Here is a 27,620-nt window from a genome sequence, read left to right as displayed (position 1 = left end):
ACCATTTACATAAACATATGCTAATCAACTGAGATTATTTCTGTGACACCAAAGGGACAGCAATAGCTGCGATTCATTTTTTCATTTCATTCACTTGTTGCATTTATATTCCTCTACGCGCCGTTTTAAAATATGCCACAGAGAAAAAGGGAGACAACCAAATACTTATAAATAAATTCACAAAAAAAGATTTTTTGATATTTTGAGAAAAACTGAGATTTTATTTGTCACCACAGATGAAAGAATATATGGATTTTAGCCTTAGAATGATTTATCTAAACATCGATCCACAAAATACGAAAGGATTTTCATCAAATATATCTGATACATCCAACACACCTTTATACTATTATTGTGTACACACAACATTGATAATGTAATGGTAGGTAGTGCAAAGCTTTTATGGTTGATGGAGAAGATAGATTTTGATATACATTCAGATGAGCAACAGACCAGTGAATAAAATCCAAGAAAAATTTAATTTAGGGCTCCCCACGAAGCAAAGATATATACATCCTCATTATTATATAGTTTTACTCTTAACTGCAGTGCTAATTACTGCTCTTTACTTTACTTTTACTTTACTTTTAACTTTATCCCCAACAGCTATTATACTCTTTTAAAATACACAAATCTAACAACAAAGAACAGGAACCTGACATAGGAATGTGTTATGAAAGCCTCCTAACAGCATGACATCATTTTTTGTCACATAAAATAACAATTGGAGAATTTACATGAGATTGAAATAAGAATAATTAAAAAGTACGATATATTTTTGATCATTTACTTTAACTATTTCTGTCACAGATTTGTCACCTGCATACTGAAACACTTTTTTGCATAAGGGCATCAGAAATACAAAATCAAAACCATGTAACATCTATGCTCAAAACAACAAAAGCTTTAAGAAATTATACATAAAACAAACATTGGAGTCTTTAATTGGACAGATATAATAACAACATTGCCCAACACCATCATCAACACCACTGCTGCATTATATGTGATGTGGTATAGTTTCACAGTCAACAGTTTCAGAGAAGCGTCTTGTTCCTTACATGTTCCTTATCCTCACTATACCACAGAGAAGGTTAGGGATATAAACACTGATTTCAACACGGCTGAGTTATGAAGTATTTATCATGCATACTCTTCATTACTGGAATAAGGAGTGTAATGGCTGTATCACAAACTATAGCTGAGGCAAAGCCAGGCTTTTCGATCACAAGGAGGAATTATATACACACACACACACACATATATATATATATATATATATATATATATATATATATATATATATATATAGGGAAATACTACAAACATTTTTAGCCTCATCATGACTAAAAAAACAAAGCAAAAGCATGCACCAAACACAGAGAACAACATGCAATATGTTCCGTTACCGTGTTCACGTGTTAAGTTGTTGCTGGATAAGCACTGTAATCTGTACAGTAATTCACTTATTTTCCAAAATGCATGGAATATAGTACAAACAGATTAACAAATAAATCAACATCAACAAACCTACCAACAGGAGAAGGAGAGAAAAGAAAAGGTTTAAAAAACGGTGCACAACAAGGCACAGCCGATGGACAGCGATGACAGTACTTTACATTCTGGTTAAACCAGAGTAGATAAGGCTGAAGATGGATGATGATGGAAATGAAGGGAGAAAGTCTGTACAAAATGTGGCAATTTTTTCATATGAAGATAAGATGGACAAGTTTGTCTCCCGTACTTATTCAGTGTCAGCTTTACACTCCAAAACAGCTCTGATGGGAAATCTTCCTATTGCCCCAGATCCTTGAGAAGAGTGTCTAAAACTAGTTCCATATTGTCATTTGAGCTCCTAGAAAACAGACACATAAATATTTTAGGAGCCAAATAATTGTCCCTTAACCCTGCATAACACTATTTGTGATTTCTTGTTTCACACGCAGGCATGGAAATATTAACTTACATGTCAGGGAAGACAACAGGAGAGTTTTGGTTGAACTCAGCAGGAGACACTGTAGTTTCCATTTGTTCTTGATTGATGGACTCTTGCGGGCTGAATGGTTGCTGGAACTGATGCCTGAGAGAAAACAGCAGGAACAAGAGCGCTATCAACTTGAGATTCATTAATGACCACTAAAAGTGCAAGATATAGGCTTTCTACAGTCACTGGATCACAGCTAGCTCTTTTCATTATTGATTAATCACTTGTCTATAAAACATCAGAAAACTGTGAAACATGCCCATAATAATTCCAAGTTATTGGATAACATAACTTATTCCAAGTTATGTTATCATATGTCTTGTTTTGCCACACTAAAAATCTAAAACCCAAACATATTCAAAGTACTGTAATGTTAAGACAAGGAAAAGCAGCAAATTCTCAAATGTATGAAAAATCAATGATTTGGCATTCTTGCTTGAAACTGACCCAAATGATTAATTGATTATCAAAATAGTTCCATTGGGAAAAGGGAGCTTCTGCTATGCTTATGGCTTCAGAGACCTAGGTGCCGACTTATGGACTGTGGCGAAATACTTTGTGAGTTCTGGCTTATCAAATTATCACCATCCATCCATCCATCCATCCATCCATTTTCTGCCGCTTATCCTGGGCCGGGTCGCGGTGGCATCAGGCTAAGCAATGTATTCGATTTTCATTTAATTTTATCCTATTGTTATTATTATCGAGTGGGTTTTGTTTTCCATTTCTTGTTGCATGGGTGCTGAGGTCAGTGGTTAGTATGTTTTGAGAAAAAGATTGTTGTGTGTGGGTTTTTTTTAACCCCCACAGTGCCCTGACACAAATAAGACAGTGATGTTAAACCCGTGGGAGGACATTCTGATGAAAGCTGATAGAGGCTCATTTTGGTTAATCGAGACTGGTGGTGAATCTGTGTCTGTTGGGAAAAGGGAGGTTATGTTATGCGTATGGCTTTAGAGACCCAGGCGCCAATTCATGGACTGTTGTGAAATACTTTCTGAGTTTTAGCTTATTAGGCCTCAAATTATCATCACTGAAGTATACTCTATGTAATTTATTTTCTCTTTAACTTATTTTCATTATTATTAAGTGGGTATTTTCTTTTGTTGTGAAGCACACATTTAAAAAAACAAAAGGAATGAACTACGAGTTTCACATGTTGCTTCATCAGATTATTGAAATACATTTCTTGGTGTATGAAATATATGTGATGCGTATAGGAATATGCATGTAAAAATCTGCATCACATTGGGTTTTCCTCGTGCAGTGTTCTTTTAAGCAGCAATTGAGAGTAGTCAAGTACAAAATTCCATCACTTTCGATTTGTGCAGGTATTTACTACTTTATGAGAAATAACCGATGGATGATGATATATGATAATGTTGTATTTGAAATATGAGGTACGTGCACAATATAACCAAAGTCCAAGTCAATTGGACATTGGACAAACAATGTTTTTATTTCTTTCCTTTTTCTTTTCTTTTTTTTTAACATTGCTTTATGCTCCTTTTATGTTTGTTTTATGTGAAGCACTTGCATGTACTTTTTTTGTTGTAAAGCATTTTAGCTGCATTTATTGTATGAAAGGTACTATACAAATAAAGTTACTATAATTAAGTCAATAAAGTAAAAATGGAAGTAGGACAGGTTCACACCACCAACTATTGCAACACAACTTTTACCAAACGAACACTAAGATTCTACTTGATTTGACTTATTTGGACAGCTGAAGCTTCATATTAGCTTCAGATAAACTTTTAAATACACTTTTGCACAGAAGGAAGATTTTTGGCCCCCATTACTTACATTTTAAGTGCACTATGCAGGAATTCTTTTAAATGCCAGTATGAACAGCAGGAATGATTATTAGAAGTAACCTTAGGCACCTGACTATTGTTTTAAGACAGACTTGAAAAATTGTGAACCCATCCTTTAAACTGACTTAACTAGAAGTCCATTGCATGACATGGTTTATTAAATGTATTAAAACTTTATGACAAGATAACACATAACCAAAGTCCAAGTCAATGAAGTGAAAATGAAAGAAATACACCACACATAGCTTTTACCAAAGAAATACTAGAAATATTTAAATGAGACTGCCTTCACGGATATTCAAATAAAATGGATTCCTGCGGGCACCCTGGAGGTCACAATGACTCAGCAGATATAAACACTGTGTAAATGTTGCTGGTGGTTGAGGGCTGATCACTAGCTGGTAAAGAACAGCACCAGGAATTAAGTAGGTGGTATGAGAATAAAGTGAAAGAAAGACGATGATGTGTATAACAAAGACCTACATGGAGTAAGGAACAGCACTGTGAGGGCTTTCCAGATTGGAACCAGGATGTGTAGCTGAGCCAGCGTCTCTGCAAACACACACACACACACACACACACACACACACACACACACACACACACACACACACACACACACACACACACACACACACACACACACACACACACAAAATGAGGTGTGATGGATTGCTATTTTGAGGCAGTGTGATTGACCTACAAAAACCAGGTCAGGAGTCAATTGCGTGCATTTCACTGTTATTTTAAGGGTGAATTGGGGAGGAGACGCAAAAATAAGCAACACAAAGCGAGTTGTTGGTGTTTTTGTGGAAAATGGGTCTCAGAACTATGTCTTTTTCTGGAAGAAAACCACTTCGCTGCCACTTAGTGATTTCATCAACAAGAAAAGCATTTGTACATCTGTGGTTAAAACATCTGTATTGAACTGTTAATGAATGGGGGTGATTCTGTGTTTGTTATCCACAGTTGTTGATACTATTTGAGAAGCTTCTCCTTCAGTTTGTAAAATACCTGCAGCATCTGACGGCAGCAGAACTGATATATTGATAAATCTGCAACCTCTGAGATGCTGCACCAGAGTACAGTGCCATTACGCACAGCTGCTCAATGTTCTGCTGATGACACCAGGCTGCTACAGTATAACCACACACACCTCTGCACTCATCAGACTGGTTGGTTATAACTCCATATTCTTCCTTTTTAAGAATTACACATCAGGTTAGCAGCTGATCAGCCAGCTTTTCTTTCAGCAAAAGTAGCTCATGTTTTATTCTTGAAATGCAGTGCTCTGCAAATGCGCCATAGTAATAGCAACCAAATTAAATGGGAGATGACACTCTGATTGGTTTACTGCATGTTATGCTCAAAACACACACGTGATTAATTAAGAGACTTAAGTACAATCCCTTGAACCATGCGCCTGGACGCAGCCACCATTTTTCTGTTGTTTAACTAGCAAAAGTGGATTTGGACACACCCTAAAAGCACTTGCACTATGCACTTCAGACCATGCACTATAGATAATTAAAATAGCACCCCTTATGTAATAGGTGGAAAAGTCCATTTGGATTTAAGAACAACCCAAAAAGTTGAAAAGTGGAAAACAGTGGCACACTATCAAAGCAAACTATTCCTGTAGAGCTTCACACTTGGCTTGACAGGCATTGTTTGCTTTGGTGGTGTGCTACCTTTTTACTATTCAACTAGTTTGGATTAAGTCAACACAAGTGGTACATGGATCTGGTGATACACTGTAAAACAATACAAAACATACAATTCTGTAAAACAACAGAAAAACGTAATTAACGTGTAGGCTTTCATTTTAGTGGACTTTGGAGGTAGGACTTTGGGATTTCTACTTTTATATATTGAAACGATTTGAGTGCCTCTTACATTTTGTGCCTCATTTAATTGTGTCACATTTTTGTGACACAATTATAATTTGTCAACAATCTTTATGGTTCCCGTGGGCATCCTGGCGATCAGAAAAAAATCAACAGATATAAACACTGTGTAAATGTTGCTGGTGGTTGACAGCTGGTTGCCAGCTGGTGACAGACAGCACCAGAAAGTGAGTGGGTGGTATGAGAATAAAGTGAAAGAGAGTGACGTGTAGAATAGAGACTTACAGGGGGTAGGCAACAACATTGTGAGGACTTTCAGCATGAGAAGTCATATTGGAAACAGGGAGTGCAGCTGAGCCAGCGTCCCTACAAACACAGACACACACACACGACATGTTACAAATGTTGTCCATTTAACTTGATGTGCATTGCATGAAATGGTTTATTTGTGATACATAGTTACTTACATGCCCACTTTAGTTTGGAGTGATACAGGGATATAGCCCCCGCTGGGTGGATGTTGAGGCTCTGTTTCAAAAAATAGCAGAAATGTAAGAACTGTCTATAGTTGTCTGTCCTCAATTGACTTTAAAAATAAAAATGTGACTCTGTGCATGTAAACCATTACCTGTGTAATACTTTTGGAAAGCCTTATGTTTAGGAAACTCAGGATACAGAAACGTTATGTGGTTTATGTCTAGGATGCGGTCACCAAGGCTACGGATCTCAAGATCTCTCTTAGTAAAGGGCTGGATGTTCTGGATTTTTTGTCCCCCATCTATGAGAAAAAAAAGATTGTATGTGTGAAGGAGGTTATTTAATTAACCTTCATTATTTAACCTTTTACCAACCATTGTTCTGCTTGTAGGTCACTAATACAATGTGGAACTTTCACAGACTGTTACTGCTTTGAAAAGTTATGTGAAATGTAATAAATCCTTGAAAATTATTATCAAGATCTTAACGATACAAAACGATGATTTTCTTTTAATTTAGGATTTTCATTACAATACAAGTCGTGGGAGTTTGTAAAATGGTTAAATAACAATTATCACAGGAGAATTTTAAGTAAAAAATGTAATTAAACACACTCAGATTCAATGACTTACTCTCTGTAGCAGACACATAAGCAATTGTGATGCCTCCAATCTCAGAGTCACTAAAACGAAGCAAGAATGTCCCATTGGGCCTGTCTTTGAGAATCAGGTGTAGATGCTGTTTCCCAATGAAACCGAATATCAGCCTAGTGAAACGTTGAAATAATAAAACTGTTTTCATTAACAAGCTGTAGCAGGATGCTAATATTCACAATTGAAAGAGCACAGGGATCTCCTCACCCGTCGCTCCAGTAAGTTTTCAGGTGCTTCTTGGTCAGGTCCATAACTCCCTCAAACCACTGCCAGAAAGTGAATGGTCGACCTGGGAGAACCTCCTGTAAGATTAAGAAACTATGTAAGATTTGAGTGTGAATGCCTGCGTAAGTGTGAGGACATACACATACACATACCTTGTTAAACTGAGCCCAGGAAACCATCATGTTGCTGAAGTCGTCAGTAAAGTCGGGCTTGTCAAAGATTTTCTGGGCCAAGAATAGCTGGTTGTATTGGTCTAGGTTGTGTTGTGTCTGAACCTCGGAGGTGAATTTACTGTTGAGAGTGCTGCACATCAGCCTCCACGGCACACGCTCTGGCACCACGAACGGCACTCTGTCCTGATGACAAAAAGAAAGACGTTGACATGGCGAGAACACTGATATGGAGTTATGATAGTGTCAATGGAACAGAAAAAGAAGATACTTAAACTGAAAACAGGAAAAAAACACAAAATTATTTATTGTATAGATGTTCACTTGTTTCATCATTCAATTAATTTCTTACAGACTACTTTCTGTCAGCACTTACAGTTTGAACATAGGACTTAGTTAGTTAGTATAGTTTAGTTTGAATGAGCAAAAAAGAGCAACAAACAGCAAACCAGTTGCCCACAGCACCTTAGTGCACATTACTGTAAGCCAATCCATCACTTCTAAGTCTACATACTGTAGTTAACTGGTAAAGCTGCATACAATATCACATCTGATGAAATAAACCACAAGATTTTAGGATACTCATGTTTGAGTACTATGAGTGTTAAGTGCTGGATAGGTTTTCTGCAACCTTTGTTTTCCAGCAGAGAATAATATTTTATTTGCGTTTGGGACATAAACATGACTTTCATCTGGCACACAGCCCATTCAAACAGTGATTTTCTCCTTTAATATTACTGTTACGGAAACCTTAGTAGGTCTTTTTTGCAGCAGGTATTTCACTCCTCAAGTGTCCCAGTAAGCCATGACAGTGTGACAGTGAACAAGCATGCCTTACCAGTCAGATATTTTGGACAGCCAATTATAACTGCATTAGCTGACTGATTTTTGTGATCTCAGGCGAAGAATGGCCGCTTTACCAACAAGGCAGGCTTGCTTTATTGAACTGGAAAAGTCCACAACCTGCTATTCACACTCTATAGTTAAGGGAAGTGATGTAGCACCTTAAATGGGACATCATGCATCACACCAGGTCTATATATTTAGTGGCCCTTTTCTACTCTACTTTATGCGGCCCCTCAGTTCAGCCTCTGTCTGTAACAGACAGTTTTAGCTCCTGTCTCTTAAAGCCCCCCTCTTGATGTGCCCACTCTATTCTGATTGTTTAGCTTCCAGAAGATGCCCCTTGGCCAATTTCTGGTGGCTCTGGAGGCCACAAACACAGTAACATTCCACATTTCATGTTTTCCTTTTTTTCTTTTCCTTCAAGTTCACACATTCATCTGGACATGTTCAAGTTGAAATCTGACCTGAAACATGCAAATAGACCAAACAAACAACCCATAGATTGATCTTAGCAACAAAGGCAGCCGTTTGTGGGCATGCACAAACAATTTTTATGTTATCACAAGTAAGAAGTAGAGGTAACATTGCAAACAAGTTCAGAGCAGCCTGTTTTTTGACTTTCAGGGAGGATTTTACATATATTCACCTCATGCTTTGGAGCTTTGACTGTGTTTAACATAGACATCCAATATCATAACAGTATGTAAATGAGAGAAAATCAGAAAAAGCATATGTCCCCTTTAAATTAGGCAGGCAACTGTATGTGCTTCATGGCTGTCCTAAAAAGAAATCGTGAAAATATGGCATGTTTTTCAGAAGTATGCTAAACACATCACAGTGTAATGCTTATAATATATTAATCTCTGAAGCAACTATGTCCACTTTGTTTTCTGTTGGTCATCCATGAATTATCCCTGTGCATCAATAGGCTTTTGTTCAAAATTGGTATGTTTAGGGGAATACCTAGATTTTTTCATCTCAATTCACTAGAAAGCATGTTCCCCACAGTGGCTGAAGGTGTTTTGTAACCACAAAGCCCACACAGATTAGATGGATTCCACTTAAGAGCAGATACCAAGCTATGTGTCTACTGTGGTTTTTACCATTACTGTGTAAACTGCTATACAAGGTGAACCTGTGCATCACATGACATGGGCTCTTGTGTTCAAAAGAGCATAGGAGGAAGGAAAGGAGCAAAGGAGGATGGCAAGTGCACATTGTTAGCAATGTATAAAAAAGTCAAAGACATAAAAAAGCGAAGGCAAAACATGAAAAGAATAATTTGACACTTACTGGTTCAGAAAAAGCACAGTCCCATATTATGGTGGCCAGAGCGTTGTTGTCTTGACTGCCATGGACAATGACGACTACCGGCAGTGAGATCATCTACAATGACATAATTCAAAGTTTGACATTACACCTGTTCTCACCCACTGCAAGGCCTGATTAAAATACATTTAAAAAAATAAAATGATAAAGTCCCCCTCCATTCAAAAATGTGTTTTCCTTATTATTCCTTCACTGTTTGAGGTTCATTGTAAATAATGATGTATATGCAGTTTGACTCTAGAAAGCTGTTTTCACATTCAGCTACTGAAAGTGAAACTCATCACAACTAGTTTGGAAGCCAATCACTGTCAAGTATGCAACTTACACAAATGTAATATGGAAACTTGTACATTAACACTGAAAACGAACTTTTTAATGACATATAACACATCCTACAGTGCAGTAGTAAAACTTTCAAAACTTCTTACAAAATAATTCCTATCAGGCATAAATTATTATATGTATTATATCTTAATTAACAATAAAGGGGACCGTAATTGTTTTATAGCTACAAATATCAAACATATGAGCCCTTCTGCATAGCCCCTTTCACACTGCAATCCTGAACATTTTCAGACAATATCCAGAGGAGGTCTATGTGTTAATACATGTCCAAATCAGTCAGATCTGACATAAAACTGACTTTACTCTGTCAGCTCCCAAGTCCATGTACTGTCAAAATGAGCAAATGTCTGAATACAGAATTCAGAGATTTTACAGTGAGTGAGTGGGTGTGTTGATGAGGTTTGTATCATGCAGCTGGATAAACGCAGCAGGTCAGCTCAGTTGCACTGAATTTGCTGGGCATGAATGCTCCCCTGTGATGCTAGCGCTAATGGGAGAGAGGACTTCCTGTGATTTATTGTCAAGTAAAAGCAATTTTATTCCTGGTGGACACCTGAAAAATGTAATTACAACCACAGCTGACTTTTTGTGCCACGTTCTATCTCCTGCACGTCTCAACACTCTGCCCACGCGCCACCCCTTGCCTAAACCAAACAGATCATTTCCAGTAGGTGAGAACGCGTCTGACATGAACAACCTCTTTCTGTGTGCTACAGTGACAATGTCTGGAACTGATTCTCCAGACGTTCACATGTGATAACGTAACATAATGTGATAATATAACATATTTGTAGGAATAAGACAATGCTAAAATCATTAGGGATAGGTAACAGGATGTAAGGATGGAAAAAATACACACTACACAACATAAAACATCAAACCTGTATCCTGTAGGGAGTGTCACAGCCTGTGATACTGATTTCTGTTGAGAACAAGAGGGCAAATTTCTCCTCTGTGACTGACTCTGATCCCTTCCTGTCTGCTCTCTTGATCTTCTTGATGGACTGTTAAAAGAAAGTAAGAATTGGTTGAAAACACTAAAATGATAATCAAATCTGCGATAGGATAGGGAACTCAAGACCAGTACGTACCATATTCCTGAAGGTGGCACATGTGCTCTTGCTGGCTGTGTTGTGTTCTAGGATAGCTGTATTGTTGATCAGTTCCCCGACATTATCACTGCAGTTAACATAACAGAGAATTTCCATGTCATATGTTTTTCCCTCATATAACTCCAAATACTGCACCTTGATGGATTCCACTTTGAAGTATTAATCTTTATTGTTTTTATTGTTTTATTCGTATAAATATATCAGACAGTACCCAGCCAATTAGGGCTTACAAGGCCATAAACAGTCACAACAGCCATACATGATTTAGTTTAACTGATGTACATTAATTAATATAATACATTTGTTATTATAGACAGGGATAATTTGCTAGTTAATAAGATTGTTTTGACTGAAATGTAATTTCTGATGTTATGGCCAAATCAAATATATATCTTAAAGCTCTCTCTCGTTATTTCAGGTTCTCTGACTACTGGATTGGAATAAATTGTGAATGAATTGTTTTGAGGAACCAATGCCAGCAAATTTAAAATGTAACCCTCCTCCTCTGACAGTGTGCAGTCTGTGTTTCCCACAGAGGTCCTGTGTTTATGACTCACCTGGGTACGCTGCCCAGGCTCCTTGCCTGCAGCTCAGTGATGATTTGTGCCTTCAGCAGCACAGGCTTCCCCGGAGCCACTTTCTCCCCCAGCAGATATCGCACAGTAGTGGAGAATTTAGACTGAGTCTTAATGACCTGAGGGGGCTGCTTGTCCACTAAAAGAGAGCTGAAGGAGACATCATTTATATGAGAGAGGAAAAAACTCTCTGCTTTAAAATATGTACAGTATGAAAGCAAGCCATTTATGGTGCTCTTTGTGAGTTTTCAACTTAAAAAGACATTTTAATAACAGGGACACAATGTGACTCTGAATTACCTTTGAATCAGATCCTGCAGAAGTTGCAAAAGTCTCTCCTGAAGTTCTGGAATTGGTTCCCCTATCAGCATCAGTTCCTGTCTCAGCTTCCCGTTCACCCCAAGCAGCTGCTCACAGCTATAAAGTTTATTAAGACAATCAGACAATTACAACACAATTAACTTGTTGATTGTTAAACTTTTCTTAATGTTTTTACCAATGACTGTGAATGAATTATTCTATCAAAACAGGAAAACATTGGCTGGGGGTCTAAGTCAGTGTGGTATGATGTAGAACTGAAATTATGAGTCAATTAATTGACGTGTCAGTTTGTATTTGTTCACTTATTAATTCCAGCATATCACATTTGACTATTTGTTTCTTTTCTCCATTCCTTATCATTATAAATTGAATATATTTAGGTTTTAGGTCATACAGCTATTTTAAGATGTCACTCTTGGCCATGGCAAATATTGATGGGTAGTTTTTACAATTTGCGGACACTTGATTGATTCAACAATTTAGTGATTAATAAAAAATCAAAAAATCAACTGATTAATCAATGAACAAAATAATCATTAGTTGCAACCCTATTCACACTATTCACACAGAGAAGATTCATAGAGTCAAAGAAACAAGGCAAAGCACTCACAGACAAGCATATAAGCATCAAAACTTGTGTTGTTTAAGTGTAATGTTTAATATGGTGTGTATTTTTACTTGGATGGGATATAGGGATATATTCAACACATTCAGGGGGAATGGGCTGAGTGTGTTGCTCCTCACCAGGTCTGCAGGACGTTGAGGTTGTCATCAAACGGATGTCCGATGGTGGCCTTGTGCTGTTCCCACCTCCACACCTTCAGCCTACCGATGAGTCGGGTCTGACACTGGTCCAGACAGTCCACACACTCCTTCAGTGACTGGAATCGTTTCTACAACCATCAACATTCAAACACATTACACTCACACACACACACAGGGAAACATGGATGCACGTGCAGATAATACATACATGTAGTTCATGACACAGAAAGCCTCATGTCACTTTCATGGAATTATATTACATATATTATTTTTATACCTGCGTTTTTTAATACTGTAACATGACCCACTGACTAATGAATACACTACTTGTTTCAGTATTAGCTTAGGCTGATCTAAGGTTTACATAATGAGTAGTAGAAGGACCATCTGAGTGTGATCATTAACATCAGACTACTAAAATTCTGGCCTTAGACAAGCTGCTTTTATTTTTTTCTACTACAGTGTTTTGATCATGTTCATCTTTTAATAATGACAGAAATGCTGGCACTGGCAGCATAAGTGTGCTCACTGTGGCCAAGCTTTTCATTGTGTACTCCATTTGCTGGATGTGGTTCTGGAGTTTCTGGATTTCTCCAGCTGTGGGTTCCAGTCCGTTCTGCTGGATCGTGCCTGTGGAAACAATAAATAAAACACTGAGGCAGTGATTACAAATTACAAATAAAAATGTTCTCTTTTAATCCTCTTAACTGTACATATTTTCCCCCCCGTTATTTCAAATTAGAGGACACTGGCTATACTTAATAGCATGTAGGAGGAGCAGGGGATTTCAAACTAAGCTGTACCAAACACAAATGCAATCAAGCCACACATGTTTTTTGGAAGTCCCAGGGTAGAGGGAGGAATGAAAAAATGCTGCTCTTGAAATGAGCTAAAACACAAAAGCTCTTATTTTCTCTGGTTTCAATAGGAATCAAACAATGAATTAGCTGACTGAAGAAAGTTATTTTTTTCCATATATATACAGAGGAAGTAAAATATTCCAAGCCTCAGTCTCTGTTTTAAAGTACTTGAGCCCCAGTTGTGTCACTGGAGCTAACCAGCACTACAGTGTGTTCAGAGCATTTTATGGTATGGGAAGTAAGGCATAACTGAAAAAAACTGTGTTAAATCTACTTTCTGTGTGTGTGTGTGTGTGTGTGTGTGTGTGTGTGTGTGTGTGTGTGTGTGTGTGTGTGTGTGTGTGTGTGTGTGTGTGTGTGTGTGTGTGTGTGTGTGTGTGTGTGTGTTTGGCTCTCACCTATAGACTCATAGTTCTGTCTCTCCCAGTTGAGCTCCTCTTGCATCTGGTGCAACTTTTGCCGGACTTCCTGGATCTCCAGCACCTTCAAAACCAGCTTATCCAAATCTGAGGACTCTGTGAACGAGGACTCTCTATACTGTGGGTACTGTGGAGGGCTGATTATTGTTGGGTGCTACAGACATGGAAAAGTGCATAGTATCATTGTTAGTGATTATTGTATATATTACTTGTTAAAAGTACATTTAAAGTGGAAATAATGCAAAAAACAAATGAACTTTCTCCATGAAAAATCAATTTATACCCTTAAGTAACACACTGATTATAAAAGACACTAATTAATGAGCTATATTATGTGTTACTTCCAAAATGAAACACTGACCAAAATGACATATGAAGTAGAGACAGCATTTACTTATAACTAAAGATAATATTAAACTTAAATTGATGGTTCTGCAACTAATTGAAACAAATTGTATAAATCTTCTTTCTGGCCATTTTCTGAGGCCCAGGTTTTCAGGAAGCTACCAATTTCGCTAAAGGATGGACATCAAACTTCTGAGACCTGAAACTTGCATTATTTACTATAGGCTATCCATCACAGTACACAGTCCTTTGCCATTTTTTGCAAGAATTGTTACAGAAAATATTCCTGTTGGCACTTTCAACCTTTCTGTGACGGCTGAGATCTAAGCTGTCATATACCTTTTTTTAAATTGTCATTATTATAATTTTTTTGTTATTATTGTTATTATTTTTAAATTATTATTATTGTTGTTATTATTATTATTATTATTAGTAGTAGTAGTAGTAGTAGTAGTAGTATTATGACTAGTTAAAGCACTAATTTTGCTCCTGTGCCTCCTAATCATCATGCACAACAACATTATCAGCGAGTGTCAAAAAGGATCTTACAGATCTGAGCAGAGACCTCTCCTTCCTGAGCATGTCCCTGACCATCACTCCAAACTGCAGAGGCTGCTGCTGAAAACTGTTCTGTAAAACAAGCACCTCTTATTAGTTCATCACATCTAAACAGTCCATAATATCACAGTGTAGCTACTAGTAGGTCTAGTAGTAGTAGTAGTAGTAGTAGTACTAGTAGGTAGTAGTAGTAGTTGTGGTTTATTCAGATAATTTCATAGACAATACATTTCTAAAGGCAACTTTCCTGGCTTCATGTTGTAGCAGGTTGGCACAAACATATTTGTATCTTGTTCATGAAATTGTCTCACACCCATTTTACACCTCAACAGACACCTTATATTGAGACCTGCAATATTGTCCTACATGTGAACATACCATTTTCCTGTCTTTGGTTATGTTTGTGGTTCCACAGGGAAACTCAAGCTTATTGGCAGCTGCTTGGCATTTTACACAATAGCTTGAAAAAACTGTATTCAACTGCACTAAACCTGAACTGCAAAAACAGCAGGCAGAGTCATACTCCCTCACTGAAACCTGTTAGGGATCCAATGAGGAAGTCCCAAGTCCTGTGCTGGGAGCTACTGAGTGATCCAGTCCTACCATGTTCCTGCTGATCTGCAACAGCTTCATCTTCTCCACCACATTGGCGTTATCTTGAGCCATCGACTGCAGCATGTGGATGAGCTGGTCCAACAGAGCCGTAGCCTGGCCCTCCTGCTCCACATTTTCTAATACAAAGTCCTCCCTGTGAGCACACACACAAGCACATGCATAAACAGTATTTTGCAAATGAACACAAACACATGCATACAGACCCACACACACCATATGCAATGTGATCTCGAATTATGGCATACATATACTGTATATGCAAACATGACCCTGTAGCTGTCTGTTTGTACATGTACATTATCTGTATATGTATGCATGCTATGTTGTGTACGTGCAAATGTGTGTGTCATACCATCTTTGCTTCTCAATCCATTCGGCTAAAAAATGTCTGACTTCTATGGGGAAGGAATTTGAGGGGTAGAGGTCATTGACCGTCGGTCCAGGCAGATACTGTATCAGCTGGGTCATGTGCATCCACTGGGCCATGATTGAGCAGGGCTACAGAAGTCACAGAGAAATTACATTATGTATGAGTATTCAATATCACCACATTATTAAATTACAATAAAACCAAACAGGATATGTTGCATTAAATGATGAAGGTAGCTTTATTTATTTCTCTTGCTGCATTACTGCTCTTTCTCCATATTTTCCCATTTCCCTACTCTGTCAGTAGCTCTCAGCACACAAGGACATTCATTTCTAGCAAAGGAAATGAATGTGGAAGGAAGTAAATCTTTTTTTTTTAAAACAGCTCACAAAAACGTAGTTTCATTTTTAAGTTACAGTTCCACTGTCTAGTACGTACGTGCTGTGCAGACAAACAGCGTTCACTCCCACAGAAATTCCTTTTAGCTAGTGACGTTTTTGAAGATACCAAGGATGTTAGGATGGATTATAGGGACTTTTGTATGAGATACATCCCCATTTGATTGAATGATATAGCCATAAAATGTATCCTTGGTTTGAATACTGCATTCAACATTATTAAGACCGTCTGGGATTACATGAAAAGACAGAAGCAGCTGAGACACATGAATCCTAGTTCTCCATGTCAGGAACAATTGACCTGCAAAGTACCATATATGCTGCTGTTTGACAGGCAACGCGTGCTCACAATAATTATTGATTTGATTTAGGTTTCTTCTGTTTATTGTGCTTTGTTTTAAAGTTCACAGATAAATAAAAAACATTCACTTGATTATGTTTGAAAGCATCCTCACATAGATTTTGTGTCTAAAATCTTTGCACAGCACTGTAGCTTCAATAAAGAGGAACAATCTGACATAGTGTGTTTGATACACACTGAGACAAAGTGGTGTTCATTTGAAAGAGTTAAGAAAGACTATGCAGGTTCCAAAACATTTGGGGACTATAATTTTGAGCAAACATTTCTCAAATATGAATACATTTGTGCATTTGTTGGGGACTACTTTCAGCTGCAGATTTATACACATTTGGTGCATAACTGAGTATTTACGGTGCCAAGATAATGAATGTGGGTTTTACTAAAAATAAGTTACAATGCCCATGTTCACTGGAATAAAGGCACATGTCACCCAGTTCAACAGTGTGGTTCAGTGATGTGTGATATGTTCAGAGACATATCACCAGCCCTTTGCTTCAGCTAAACAAGTTAATTCCTTCTAAAAAGTTACAATGACTCAGTATACCATCATAAAGGGAAAGTTGTAATTTTAGAACAACCCTAACCCTAACCTTAACCCATGGGAGACTTGACCATTTGCAGAAACGCAAGGTCTAACCATTATTCCTGTATTTGATGTATCAGAAGATTGTCTCTCTGGAGACCAGCTGTTGGAAGTAGTTCCTCTTTTATTTTTAATCCAAGCTGGTGTTCATGTTGATTTGGTGACACAGAAATGTTATATAGTTTCAATCCACCCACAATACTTTTGGAAAGGTGAGAAAAGAGATAATTCAGTTTATAATAAGAAAATCGTTGTACTGAGTCATGAGACAGCATATTGAACTTTATACAACTGTTGTGTCACGGGATGTTGTGTCATAGCTTTTGGACAGAATAAACAGTGTGAGTCATCCAATTTTAAGGTTGTTATTTCCCGATTCTGTATTTTCCTTTTGAAGCTTCCTTTTCTAATTATGTGTTTGCAGTGGCAGATTTAGATATTGGTGAAATGAGCTTAAAAGTGACAAAAGGTTTTTACATGTGTTTGTACCACAGTATTAAACTGCAATGTAGTGTTTCTGTGATGTTCATGTTTTGCTGTAATAACAATAGAAACATACATGGATAAATAAATAAATACATACATACATAATTAAATAAGTAATCAAATACTAAGTAAGATACACACTAATAAATAAAATAAATACCAGTAAACCATACTCATGCTTACAGTATACAAACAAACTGTACTTCCAAGGATACAACAAACAAAATGAGCAACAAATACAGTTATAGATAGTTACAATGTTGTGCTCATGCAGTGATCAAATGTAAATGCATGTGTTGTTACATGTGTTTGTACCAAAGTGTTTTGGTACGTTTGTGTGTGTGTGTGTGTGTGTGTGTGTGTGTGTGTGTGTGTGTGTGTGTGTGTGTGTGTGTGTGTGTGTGTGTGTGTGTGTGTGTGAATCTGGATGAACCCATCACCTGACAAAACTGACCTGTTGCTAAAACTGCTGCCCTGTCGCCCATATTTGTTTTACCTGTTTTTACTTGTTCCTGCTAGTCTGTCTTTGTGTATGTTGTTAAAATGTCTTGTTGCCTGACCTGCCCTAGTGTTATTTTTATCATGTTTCTTGCACTTGTTTTTCTTATGTCTGTCCCTGTTTATGCAGTTGAATTACCTTGTTGTGTTACTGTTGTCCTGCTTCTTGTTTGATTGTTGCTCATATGTGTTACGCTTACATCCATTTTGGCTCACATTTGTTCTTGCTTATGTCTGCTCCTTTCAAGCTGCTCTGTAACTGTTTGTTTGTCGCTTTGTTCAGACGTAGTTTGCTTTGCTTTTACTGTGTGTTGCTTACTGTATGTCACTCTGTTTTTTATACTTATTGTAACTAATTTGTCTTATAATGTTTTAAATCTGTTTCTTGATTTTAGGCTGCCAACTCACACCTGGCCAGGGACAACAGATGAAAATATTTACTGCATATTTACAGATATGTTTATTAATATGCACTGTCCCTGACAAATAAACTTTTTTTTCTTTAATTAAAAAAAATTATATTAACAAAAGAATAAATTCAGCTGTCATCTCAGCCTGTAACTAAGTTGAAGAGAATTAAAGCAGCCACATTTTAAGATTTATGGGGAAAATTTATGGGAAAATGTAATTACTACATACAGACAGCTTTTCTCTGTAAAGCAGTGGGAAAATATTGCTTTCCAACATGTCCATACTTGTTGGTTTGATAAATTTCTCTTACTGGCTTTTTACCCGCAAAGATTTCATTGCACTAACGAGCATCGTTGTGTTACAGCTCAAGTAAAACTTTATCTTTCTCTTCACCTGGTTCACTGTCTCCACAGTGGCCTCTCTGCTGGCTGCTCTGTGTGTGTGTGTGTGTGTGTGTGTGTGTGTGTGTGTGTGTGTGTGTGTGTGTGTGTGTGTGTGTGTGTGTGTGTGTGTGTGGAGGAGCTGAGCCCCACCCTCCAACACAGACAGCAGAGGACAGAAGCAGCGCACCCTTCAATAGCAAAACACGATAGAGACACGAAGCAGAGTTTTCTTCTGTTCATTCGACTAAGGCGCTGTGAAAATAATAAGGAAAACCCAGAGTTTTACAAATAGTTTTACAAATAGTATCCACATTTTGGCTAGTTCGATGATATTCCTTGTTTAACAGTTGATTCTATTTTTACACTGACGAGTACCGTTTAGACCTGCTCTATGTGTAAAATGCCTTGAGATTACTTTTGTTGTGATTTGGCACTATATAAATAAAGATTGATTGAGATTAATTGATTGATTATCAAATCCTGTGATTCAGTCCATGTATTCTGCAATGTGGGAATCATAGGGCCCTAAAAATTACGGCTGGAAACTCAGGCAGGAATACAGAAAACATTTGTCTCTGACATTTACTATCAAGATCAGTTTTTGACAGAAAAAGACACTGCTCTGTGAAAGAATGAATCCGCCCTCAAGGGAACAGTTTGAAATTTTGGCAAGCACACTTATTTGCTGGCTTGCTGAGAACTAGGTGAGAAGATTGATCCCACTCTCATTTTGTACCCTAAATGAGGCTAGAGCTAAAAGAGGTCAAGTAAAATCTGTCACTTAGCACCTCTAAAACTTATTAATTAATGCTTTATATCTCATTGTTTAATCAATACAATAAGTAACGTGTAAAAATACATAAAAACAAGTGCAGTATCTCTTGGTCGGGTGAAGTGACTGTGAGGTTGTCAGGCAAGTCGTGAGTTATATTTGTATAGCCAAATATCACAAATCATTAATTTGCCTCAGAGGGTTTTACAATCTGTACAGCCATACAATATATTTTATCCTTTTTTTATGGTTCAGCGTTTTATATTGTTAGTGTCCCAACCAGCGACCCCCGGTATTGTGATTGGGGAAATGCAACATGTTGTGCGTGCAGGATAGATCATATATAAATTCAGAGAAATACAGAATTGAAAAACAGGATGACAAAATTACAGATAGAAGGCAACAAGTGTAGTCCAGCACAAAGTTACCAAAGGCATAACACAGGAATAACAGCAGAGTACAAGTGAGATGTTTATAACAGAGAATGTTGTAATGGCCGCACAGTATACCTACATTGCCACGATTCAACATTATTATTCAATAAGGAGCCAAGCAGTTGATGAGTAAGCAGCAATATTGAAGCATAAATACAGCAGCTGATGGTAATAAGCACAACCACAGTTCTCTGCCTGAACTAATGAAGTATTCCTTTTAATACCCTTAAATGAGCTGAAAAAATGTTGATTTTCCTGATCTAAATATATGCATTTTAAGATGATTTGAAAGCAAAACATTTTTACAACCATACCAGTGGACAATAGCATAAATGATCTGTCAATGAGTAAAACATAAGAATCAGGTTAAAACTGCAATATGTAAGTCCGAAAGAAATACCAAGAACCAACAAGAATTTAGAGTAAAAAATAAAAAATAAATAAAAGCTCAACTTTTGATAACTGCCCCAATTCAACAAATAAATGTAATAATTCTGCCAAAATGTTTGTGAAATTATTGAGCTTTAAATGTTAAATGAATGTCCCACACTAGATTTGTGTTCTTTATTTCATTCTTTTGCCTGAGCCTGCATTGTGTGTCATCTCAATCGCTGTCTCTCTTTCTCTTTCTCTCATTCACCTCTTGTCAACAAATTCAGCTTTGTCTGACTTCAATTTTTCATTTTCTTCTCAGTCTCAGATGCTGAACTGAAAGAAAAGCATTTTGTATGTCTGGCTGAGTTAGCTAACCGAACTGTGCAAGTGCAGCTGGCCGGCCAAAAAAATCAGCAGTTTGTCTGGTTATCCAAAATATGCTTTCATTCGTCGACTGCCTGTCAACACGCGTAATCAAGAGCCACCGTGTTGAGCAAAGATATTGTAGTAATGATAACAATATCCACTTGTCTCGTGCACACACCCACACACACACAAGTACCACTCAGGTGGAGAAATTAATCATCTTGCATAAAATCTTTGTTGCACCAAAGTTTAAAAAGTTCAATCATTTTAAGCATTTATTTCATGACTTTTAGAAATATACACCTTGGAAAAAATACTGTGGTGAAACCAGTAGTAAGTGTTAATAAGAATTAATACAATCTGATCCCTGTAGTCCTAATGTTTGTTCCCTTTTGTAGCTAAGTTGTTGTTTCCATGTTGGGTCAGCTCTGCATTCGCAAACCTGCTTTATTTAGACACAGTTGAACTTTACACACAGCACTGGCATTAACAAGCACGCCCTGGCGAGATACAGGGCATATTTCTGGCATATTTAGGTGGATGTTTACAATAATCAGGGAACTGTTTGGGCACAGTTTTAGGCAACAGTTTATAACCATACAACAACATACAGTACTCCAGCCAGTGTTTGGATAGACACACTTGCTATGCTGTGTTTAGCTAGCACATTGAGCTACAGAATGGTTTCCTTTTCTGCATAGGGAAAATCCACCACTGTCTTTGCAAAAGGCAGAATACAAGATCAGACAACAAGGATACGCTAACCAACGCCAATAGGATCATATAAATAAGGCTTCTGTTGTAGTTCAACTCGTATGTTGTGTTATATCTATTTATTGAAATAATGAATGCCTTTCTGATTACCTCTTGTCATAGAAACACAGCAGTTGTTAAATGTGATATCCCCTGTATTGCTAAACCGGCTTCCTCGCCTTTAGTTCATGGGCTAGCAATAAGTTACAAAATGCTGTCTGTTTTCAGCATGCAGGGGGTCTGGTAGGTCATTTTGACACAAGCCTTTGCAGCAATGGCTATGTGCAATGGGTGAAACCTTTGGAGTGGTAATTGTACTTATGTACCCACTAGCTTTGGAGTAATGAAGCTCAGTCATTCCAGGAAATTGCGATTTTGTGATCACAATATTTAACATGAATGTACGAACTCTCTGAAATATTTGTGAGAGCTTGCAATTTTTGCTAATTGACCGCAACTTTTAAATTTCCACATGAAATGGCCGAATCTAAAGACTGCTTATGATTTTGTGTAATTGTTGCATTTCATGTTAATTTATGTCATTGCAGATAATGATTATTTTTCTGTTAATGGATTATTTCAATGGCATTATTTAATGGCAGACTATATATAACTTTGAGCTTGTTGTTCTCATGGTCACAAAATGAATCTGAAAATTAGCACTGAAATATGGTTGTTTCTGTGAGATGCAGTTTGCTTTTTATTGCAGGAAGTGATTACATATGACTCTTCATCGGTAGTAGTTTTTAAAAATGCATTATTTTCCTATGCTTGGAACAGCATATAAAACACTGCAAATTATGTCATATTTTTTTAGAAAAGCTGCTGCAAAATCAAGCTATTTTGGCTGCGATAACCACAAAAAAACTGCAGAATCGTGGAATGATATTTTTCATTCTTAAAAATTTGAAAATAAAGTATTTCTTACCTTCAGACAAGACTTTGGATGTGTTCAGTATAAACTAGGGCTGCTACTTATGATTATCTTCATTATCAATAATTACTGTCAATTATTTTTTCAATCAGTTTATAAAATGTAAGAAAATTGTGAAAAAATGTCAATTAGCTTCCCAAAGCCCAAGATGTAACTGATAGATATTCAGTTTACTGTCAATGATGTTTCAAGTAACCAGAACACTTTTAAATTCAGGAAGCTGGAACAAGATAATTTTACTCAAAACAATGTTTTGTTGTAATCTATCATCAAAATAGTTATATTTTCTGTCGATTGACTGATCGATTCATTTAGTAATCATTGCAGCTCCAGTGTAAACCAGTAGGTCAGTTAAATCTCTGTTGCACAAATTTTCCCCTTATTAGCTCCTCTCCCATTTTTAAAATCTAAAAAATATATACAGTACATCAGTGTATTACAATCTGGCAGAAACATTTCTTGTAGGACAACATTATTATTATATATTGTTTTATTACATTATGTTTCCTATTTGTCTGGCCTCACACGCACATGTATACGTGCTACAGTTCAAATCAGGCAACATCATTCCCCTTCCTCTCCCCATATTTCCTGTGTGTTTATTCTGTGCTGTCTAACATAAGCACAACATCAAGTAATATTTACAGAATTTAGCGGTAGATGTAACTGGGGACAAGATTAGTTTGACAAGTTAAATGTCAGGTCACGAAAAATGTGAACTATGAAGTCATCTCAATGTATATCAATCAATAGTAAAAAAGTTACTCATTGTAAAAATCTGAAAAAGCAAAGCTTCATATAGTCTGGACTTGTCCATCATTAAGTATTTTCTGGCCAGAGGTTCATTCATTTAATGGGAAGAAAAAAAATCCCATTCAAACTGGAAACTCTTTTTTGGGCCTTGAGTTCAGAAAATCTAAACTCTGATGTCAAATATGTATTTTGTATTTTATGTAATGCAGGCAGCGAAGTTATTAATATAGAGTGGCAAAAGTCAGAAACAACAACAATAAAAAATAACTTTTCCCATAAAACTGCAAGCGGACAAGTTTGTGAAACTTTGGGAAAGTCTTGAAAGTTTCATCATTTGTTTAATGCAAATCTTTCTTTTTGTGGTGAATTATGTGTCAGCAAGCTACAGTCTAAAGTTCTGGTTCAATAAATTAGGTTTGGCATTTTTGTTATGCACTTATATGAAGTACTGACAGTCAGGGCTTCCAGGTTTTGCTTCAGTAAAAACAAAACCATATATTTCTAGTGAAACATTCAATAGAGGTGTAACTCTCTTGAATATGAATTACATCTAGTTTTTGATACCAGATGTGGCAACATGTCAAGGTACTCTGCCCCTGACAAACACAGTCAAGCTAAGTCCATTTCATTTAGATAATCCAAAATTACAAACTCTTTAACTGATTCAACATTCAAGATTCAAGACAACTTTATTAATCCCTTGAAGGGCAATTCATTTGACAGCTCGCACCACAACATACTCGTACACTTAAATAACAAGATAAAACACAGAAGAAAGAAGAAGAGTTGGCAGCTGTGTGCAAAAAGTGCAAAATCAGTGTGCAAAATCTGTGTGCAAAGTCTGCGGGCCCTAGTCCAATAAATAGTTCATTAAGAGGTAGCCTATACAAGCTCTAAATGATAAAAAATGCACTACGGTATCCAACTGCACAGTGCAATAACATACAGATACAACTGGACCTCATATAGATTTGTTCAGCAGTCAGACAGCAGAGGGGATAAAGGACTTGGAAAAATGGTTACCCTTACATGCGGGTTGGGCATAGTGACGCCCTGAAGGCAATAATGAAAATTCATTTCTTAAGATATGCCCGGAAGTACTCAAAATATTGTGTGACTTCCTCATGACCTGTAGTTCACATAAGGAACCTAGGTCTCTCTGCTTAAGTCCGATGATCTTAGAGCAGGTTCTCACGATACTGTTGAGACTATTTCTGTCCTTGAGTGACAGATTATTAAAACGTACCATACCGTACCGTCTTCTTCCGCTTATCCGGGTGACTATTAAACCAACAGATAAAAGAGTAAGTTAAAAGGCTTTCAATGAATGACTGATAGAAAAACGACAGAGAATCACTGGACTGACAGAAAAGGAATTCAACATCCGAAGGAGATGAATCCTCTGCTGTCCACGTTTGACCAACACTTCAGTATTTGCATCCCATTTAAGCTGGTTGTCAAAGACAGTGCCAAGATATTTGTAGGAGCTGACAGTTTCAATCTTCTCTCCATCTATGACACTTTCAGTGAAGGCCTTCTTGTCACGTCGAAAATCAATCAGCATTTCTTTATTTTTGGATGCACTGCACCATGGTTCTGTTGGGTACCCTGAAGGAGGGACAGCAACACAGTGTCATCCGAAAACTTAACAAGGAAGCTACTGTCACAAGTTGATCTACAGCCGTCAGTATATAAAATATAGAGAAGAGGTGTTATTACACACCCTTGTGGTGAGCCGGTGTTAGTGACAACAATGTCAGACAAATGACCATTCACAATGACCCTCTGCTGTCTATTGGTCAAAAAGTCTAAAATCAATAGAACAAGTTGATGTGAAAGTTTGAAATCAGAAAGTGAGTAAGAGAAAGATACGATCTTTCGTATTCAACGGACTTCTCATGCACAGCATGAAGTGGGAAGTAACACATATACTCACCTTTGTAGTTCAAAATCTGGCTACTGGAAGTCACTACTGCGTGATATCTATTCATACAACTATGATGATATCTGTTTAGGTATGGAAACTCACATGTAAGGTTGTGTAGTAAATGTCACTGCATAATGGGAAGTCAAATGATACTGGATATTTCCACTGGCATTCTCAGAAATGAATGTGGGGGAAAACATAACAATCTGATTAGACTGACAACCAATTACTTTGAATGCGTAACTCTTAACTTAAAACAAAATTTGTAACAATATATATATATATTACAATTATTATTTTTCAATATCTGCACTTTCCACCAGCCCACTCACCTCTACCTGTCACACTATACAGCAAAGAGAAGCCTTTGTTCACAGATATTTATCAAACAAATAACTAATGATTATTTTCAAACTGTGAAAATGGGCTTCAAAATATCCAAAGGCAAAAGGTGACTTCTTCAAATTCAGACAGACAGAAAATCAATCAGCAAAGATTTGTTTAAATTTATCATTTAATTCTTTTTTTTCCTTCTTTGTAAAAATAGAAAAATATTCTGGTACCAACTTCTTAAATGTGAGGATTTGCTGACTTTTCTTTGTCTTAAGTGATAGTAAACAAAATATCTTTGGGTATTAGACAAATTACTCGATAATTAGTTCTTAATTTCAGTCCTAAATTGATTATCAAAATAGTTGCTAATCATCAATTCCCTGACCCCATGTTTCAGCTCCAATCAAAAACATACTGAGGATTGTGCTTTTGTATAATGAAGTATAAACAACACTAGAACATTACTGAGAAAAATTGCTAAGAAAAAACTTGGATTATGCCGACTTTTGTGCAGCACTAGAGAACAAGATACATACTGTTCACAAAGCAATTATTGAAACACTTGCACTTTACAGTAATAATAACAAGTAATAATAACAATAACAATATAGATTATTTAACTTGAGAAAACAAAATTCTGTAAAACTGCTTTAAGTGAACAGAGAAAAGTACTTCATGCTGACAATTCTGCTGATTTATGTAATTTCCACACAGAAACACCCTAACCCTAACCACTTCTTAAAATCTTGCAGGAGGCAGGCAGTATCTTGTAGGAATGTCAAACCCCTGTTGTTATTTGTGTCTGTCACTTTCTGTTACTCTCCTGCCAAAAATTTGCTTTAAAAACATGGTTGCCAAAAGGACAACAGGCTATGCTCTTACTGTAGCCTGCATCACTTCCTAACAGAAAGTACCACTTTATTGACCTAAGAGACCGAATCTTGCGTGACAAATGCCCATACTTCCTTCATCATATAATCAAAAATGAACTTCCCTATATTTTGGGAGAAAAGTGCTCTCTTCAACAGTAAAAAATTGTGTACATGCTATAAGTATTTGTTTAGTCTATTCTCATAAATGCGAGACTATTATGCGAGGCAGGAAAAAAAAGAAAAGGGAGTAACCTCAGATGACCAACAGAGCAGTCATCGCTCTTCCACCACAGTCATGCAATAATATGTGTCCAAACAGACAGAAACAAAGATGCAAGACTCCCCCAGTCCAACAAGACATAAAAATCCTCTGTTTGGATAAATAAATTGTGTCAGACCTGTCCAATTTCCTTGTTAAAAATCCTTAAAGGTCCCCACACGTATTATGACATATAAAAACACTGCCTAGAACAATAATGTGTGTCTTATGTGGTTTTTCCACAAAAAATGCATAATTACCATGTTAAAATCCATAAAAAGGCATCTACTCCTTCTACCTCAATACAAAGATAATATACAAATGCAAATATATTTCATTCAGATTGTTTCAAATGTATTATAGACAGGAGCATAAGAGATAGTTTTACAGAGACTTCCCCCTTTCACTTTCTCTGTGTGGGAGCAGCTAAGGACAGACAGTAGATCTTTCTAGGAGTGCCAAGTGCAGAGTAGCTGTCAAGAAAAAAACAGCTGTGGCTGCTCAATATGAGCCATTAAAGAATATACAGGAAGCACTCTGCATAGTTCAATTTGTAATATGGATAATTTTGGATCAGATTCCAGTCATCTGTCTCCTAGTGTCTATGTGGGGCCACTGGAGCGTGTAGCTGACAGGTTTTTAATCCTGGACATGTTTTTATTGTCCCGACAAACTGTTTTGTTGATCGAATAATCTACTAATCATTGTAGCTTCAGTATAGTAGCTACCCATTGCCAGCCCTTCCTCAGGTTTCAGTGAGAATGGGTGTTACACATGAATCAAATGTTTCACTGAAGTAGGCTCCATGAATGTGGAAAGGCTGCCAATGTTTCGCAACACAGCCAAATAAAACAAGAATCGTGACTGCTCTAACTTGCCCTCCATCACATGTGTAATTGGTATTAATAGGAAAGACAAGAGTTAATTTGGAGTTCAATGCAGTTTTGCAATTTGTAAATAAGTGTATGTAGATACAGTGCTTGTATATCAATATAAAAATGTAATCAGTTCCACCAGTACTGGTTTAAACACCATATTAGGATCATTACACTGCCAGGCTTCTAGGAACAGCAGTGTTGACACCGATGT

At 37.0% G+C, this 27,620-nt stretch overlaps 1 protein-coding gene across 2 annotated transcripts in view; it reads right to left on the bottom strand.

Annotated features, from left to right (window-relative positions):
• Positions 1-198: 198 nt before the first annotated feature.
• Positions 199-27,620, bottom strand: part of stat6 (signal transducer and activator of transcription 6, interleukin-4 induced) — a 28,048-nt gene continuing 626 nt past the window's right edge. Inside the window, exons 2-21 of one of the 2 annotated variants that reach the window (XM_062426689.1) lie at positions 15,616-15,761; positions 15,252-15,396; positions 14,640-14,720; positions 13,725-13,899; positions 12,996-13,096; positions 12,446-12,594; positions 11,681-11,797; positions 11,363-11,530; positions 10,785-10,872; positions 10,575-10,697; positions 9,313-9,405; positions 7,156-7,359; positions 6,986-7,080; positions 6,758-6,891; positions 6,277-6,426; positions 6,116-6,176; positions 5,934-6,014; positions 4,285-4,353; positions 1,967-2,080; positions 199-1,855 (exon numbers count right to left, since the gene is read on the bottom strand). In XM_062426689.1, the coding sequence (XP_062282673.1) occupies positions 1,795-1,855; positions 1,967-2,080; positions 4,285-4,353; positions 5,934-6,014; positions 6,116-6,176; positions 6,277-6,426; positions 6,758-6,891; positions 6,986-7,080; positions 7,156-7,359; positions 9,313-9,405; positions 10,575-10,697; positions 10,785-10,872; positions 11,363-11,530; positions 11,681-11,797; positions 12,446-12,594; positions 12,996-13,096; positions 13,725-13,899; positions 14,640-14,720; positions 15,252-15,396; positions 15,616-15,749 (2,343 nt within the window). In that variant the 5' untranslated portion in view covers positions 15,750-15,761 and the 3' untranslated portion in view covers positions 199-1,794. The remainder of the gene's footprint in view (positions 1,856-1,966; positions 2,081-4,284; positions 4,354-5,933; positions 6,015-6,115; positions 6,177-6,276; positions 6,427-6,757; positions 6,892-6,985; positions 7,081-7,155; positions 7,360-9,312; positions 9,406-10,574; positions 10,698-10,784; positions 10,873-11,362; positions 11,531-11,680; positions 11,798-12,445; positions 12,595-12,995; positions 13,097-13,724; positions 13,900-14,639; positions 14,721-15,251; positions 15,397-15,615; positions 15,762-27,620) is intronic. The other variant, XM_062426690.1, reaches the window with a different exon arrangement.

This window comes from Scomber scombrus, chromosome 10, assembly GCF_963691925.1.
Source record: "Scomber scombrus chromosome 10, fScoSco1.1, whole genome shotgun sequence".
NCBI lineage: Eukaryota > Metazoa > Chordata > Actinopteri > Scombriformes > Scombridae > Scomber > Scomber scombrus.
Note: the sequence above shows the minus strand (reverse complement) of the source record. Positions and strands in the feature narration are given on the sequence as shown.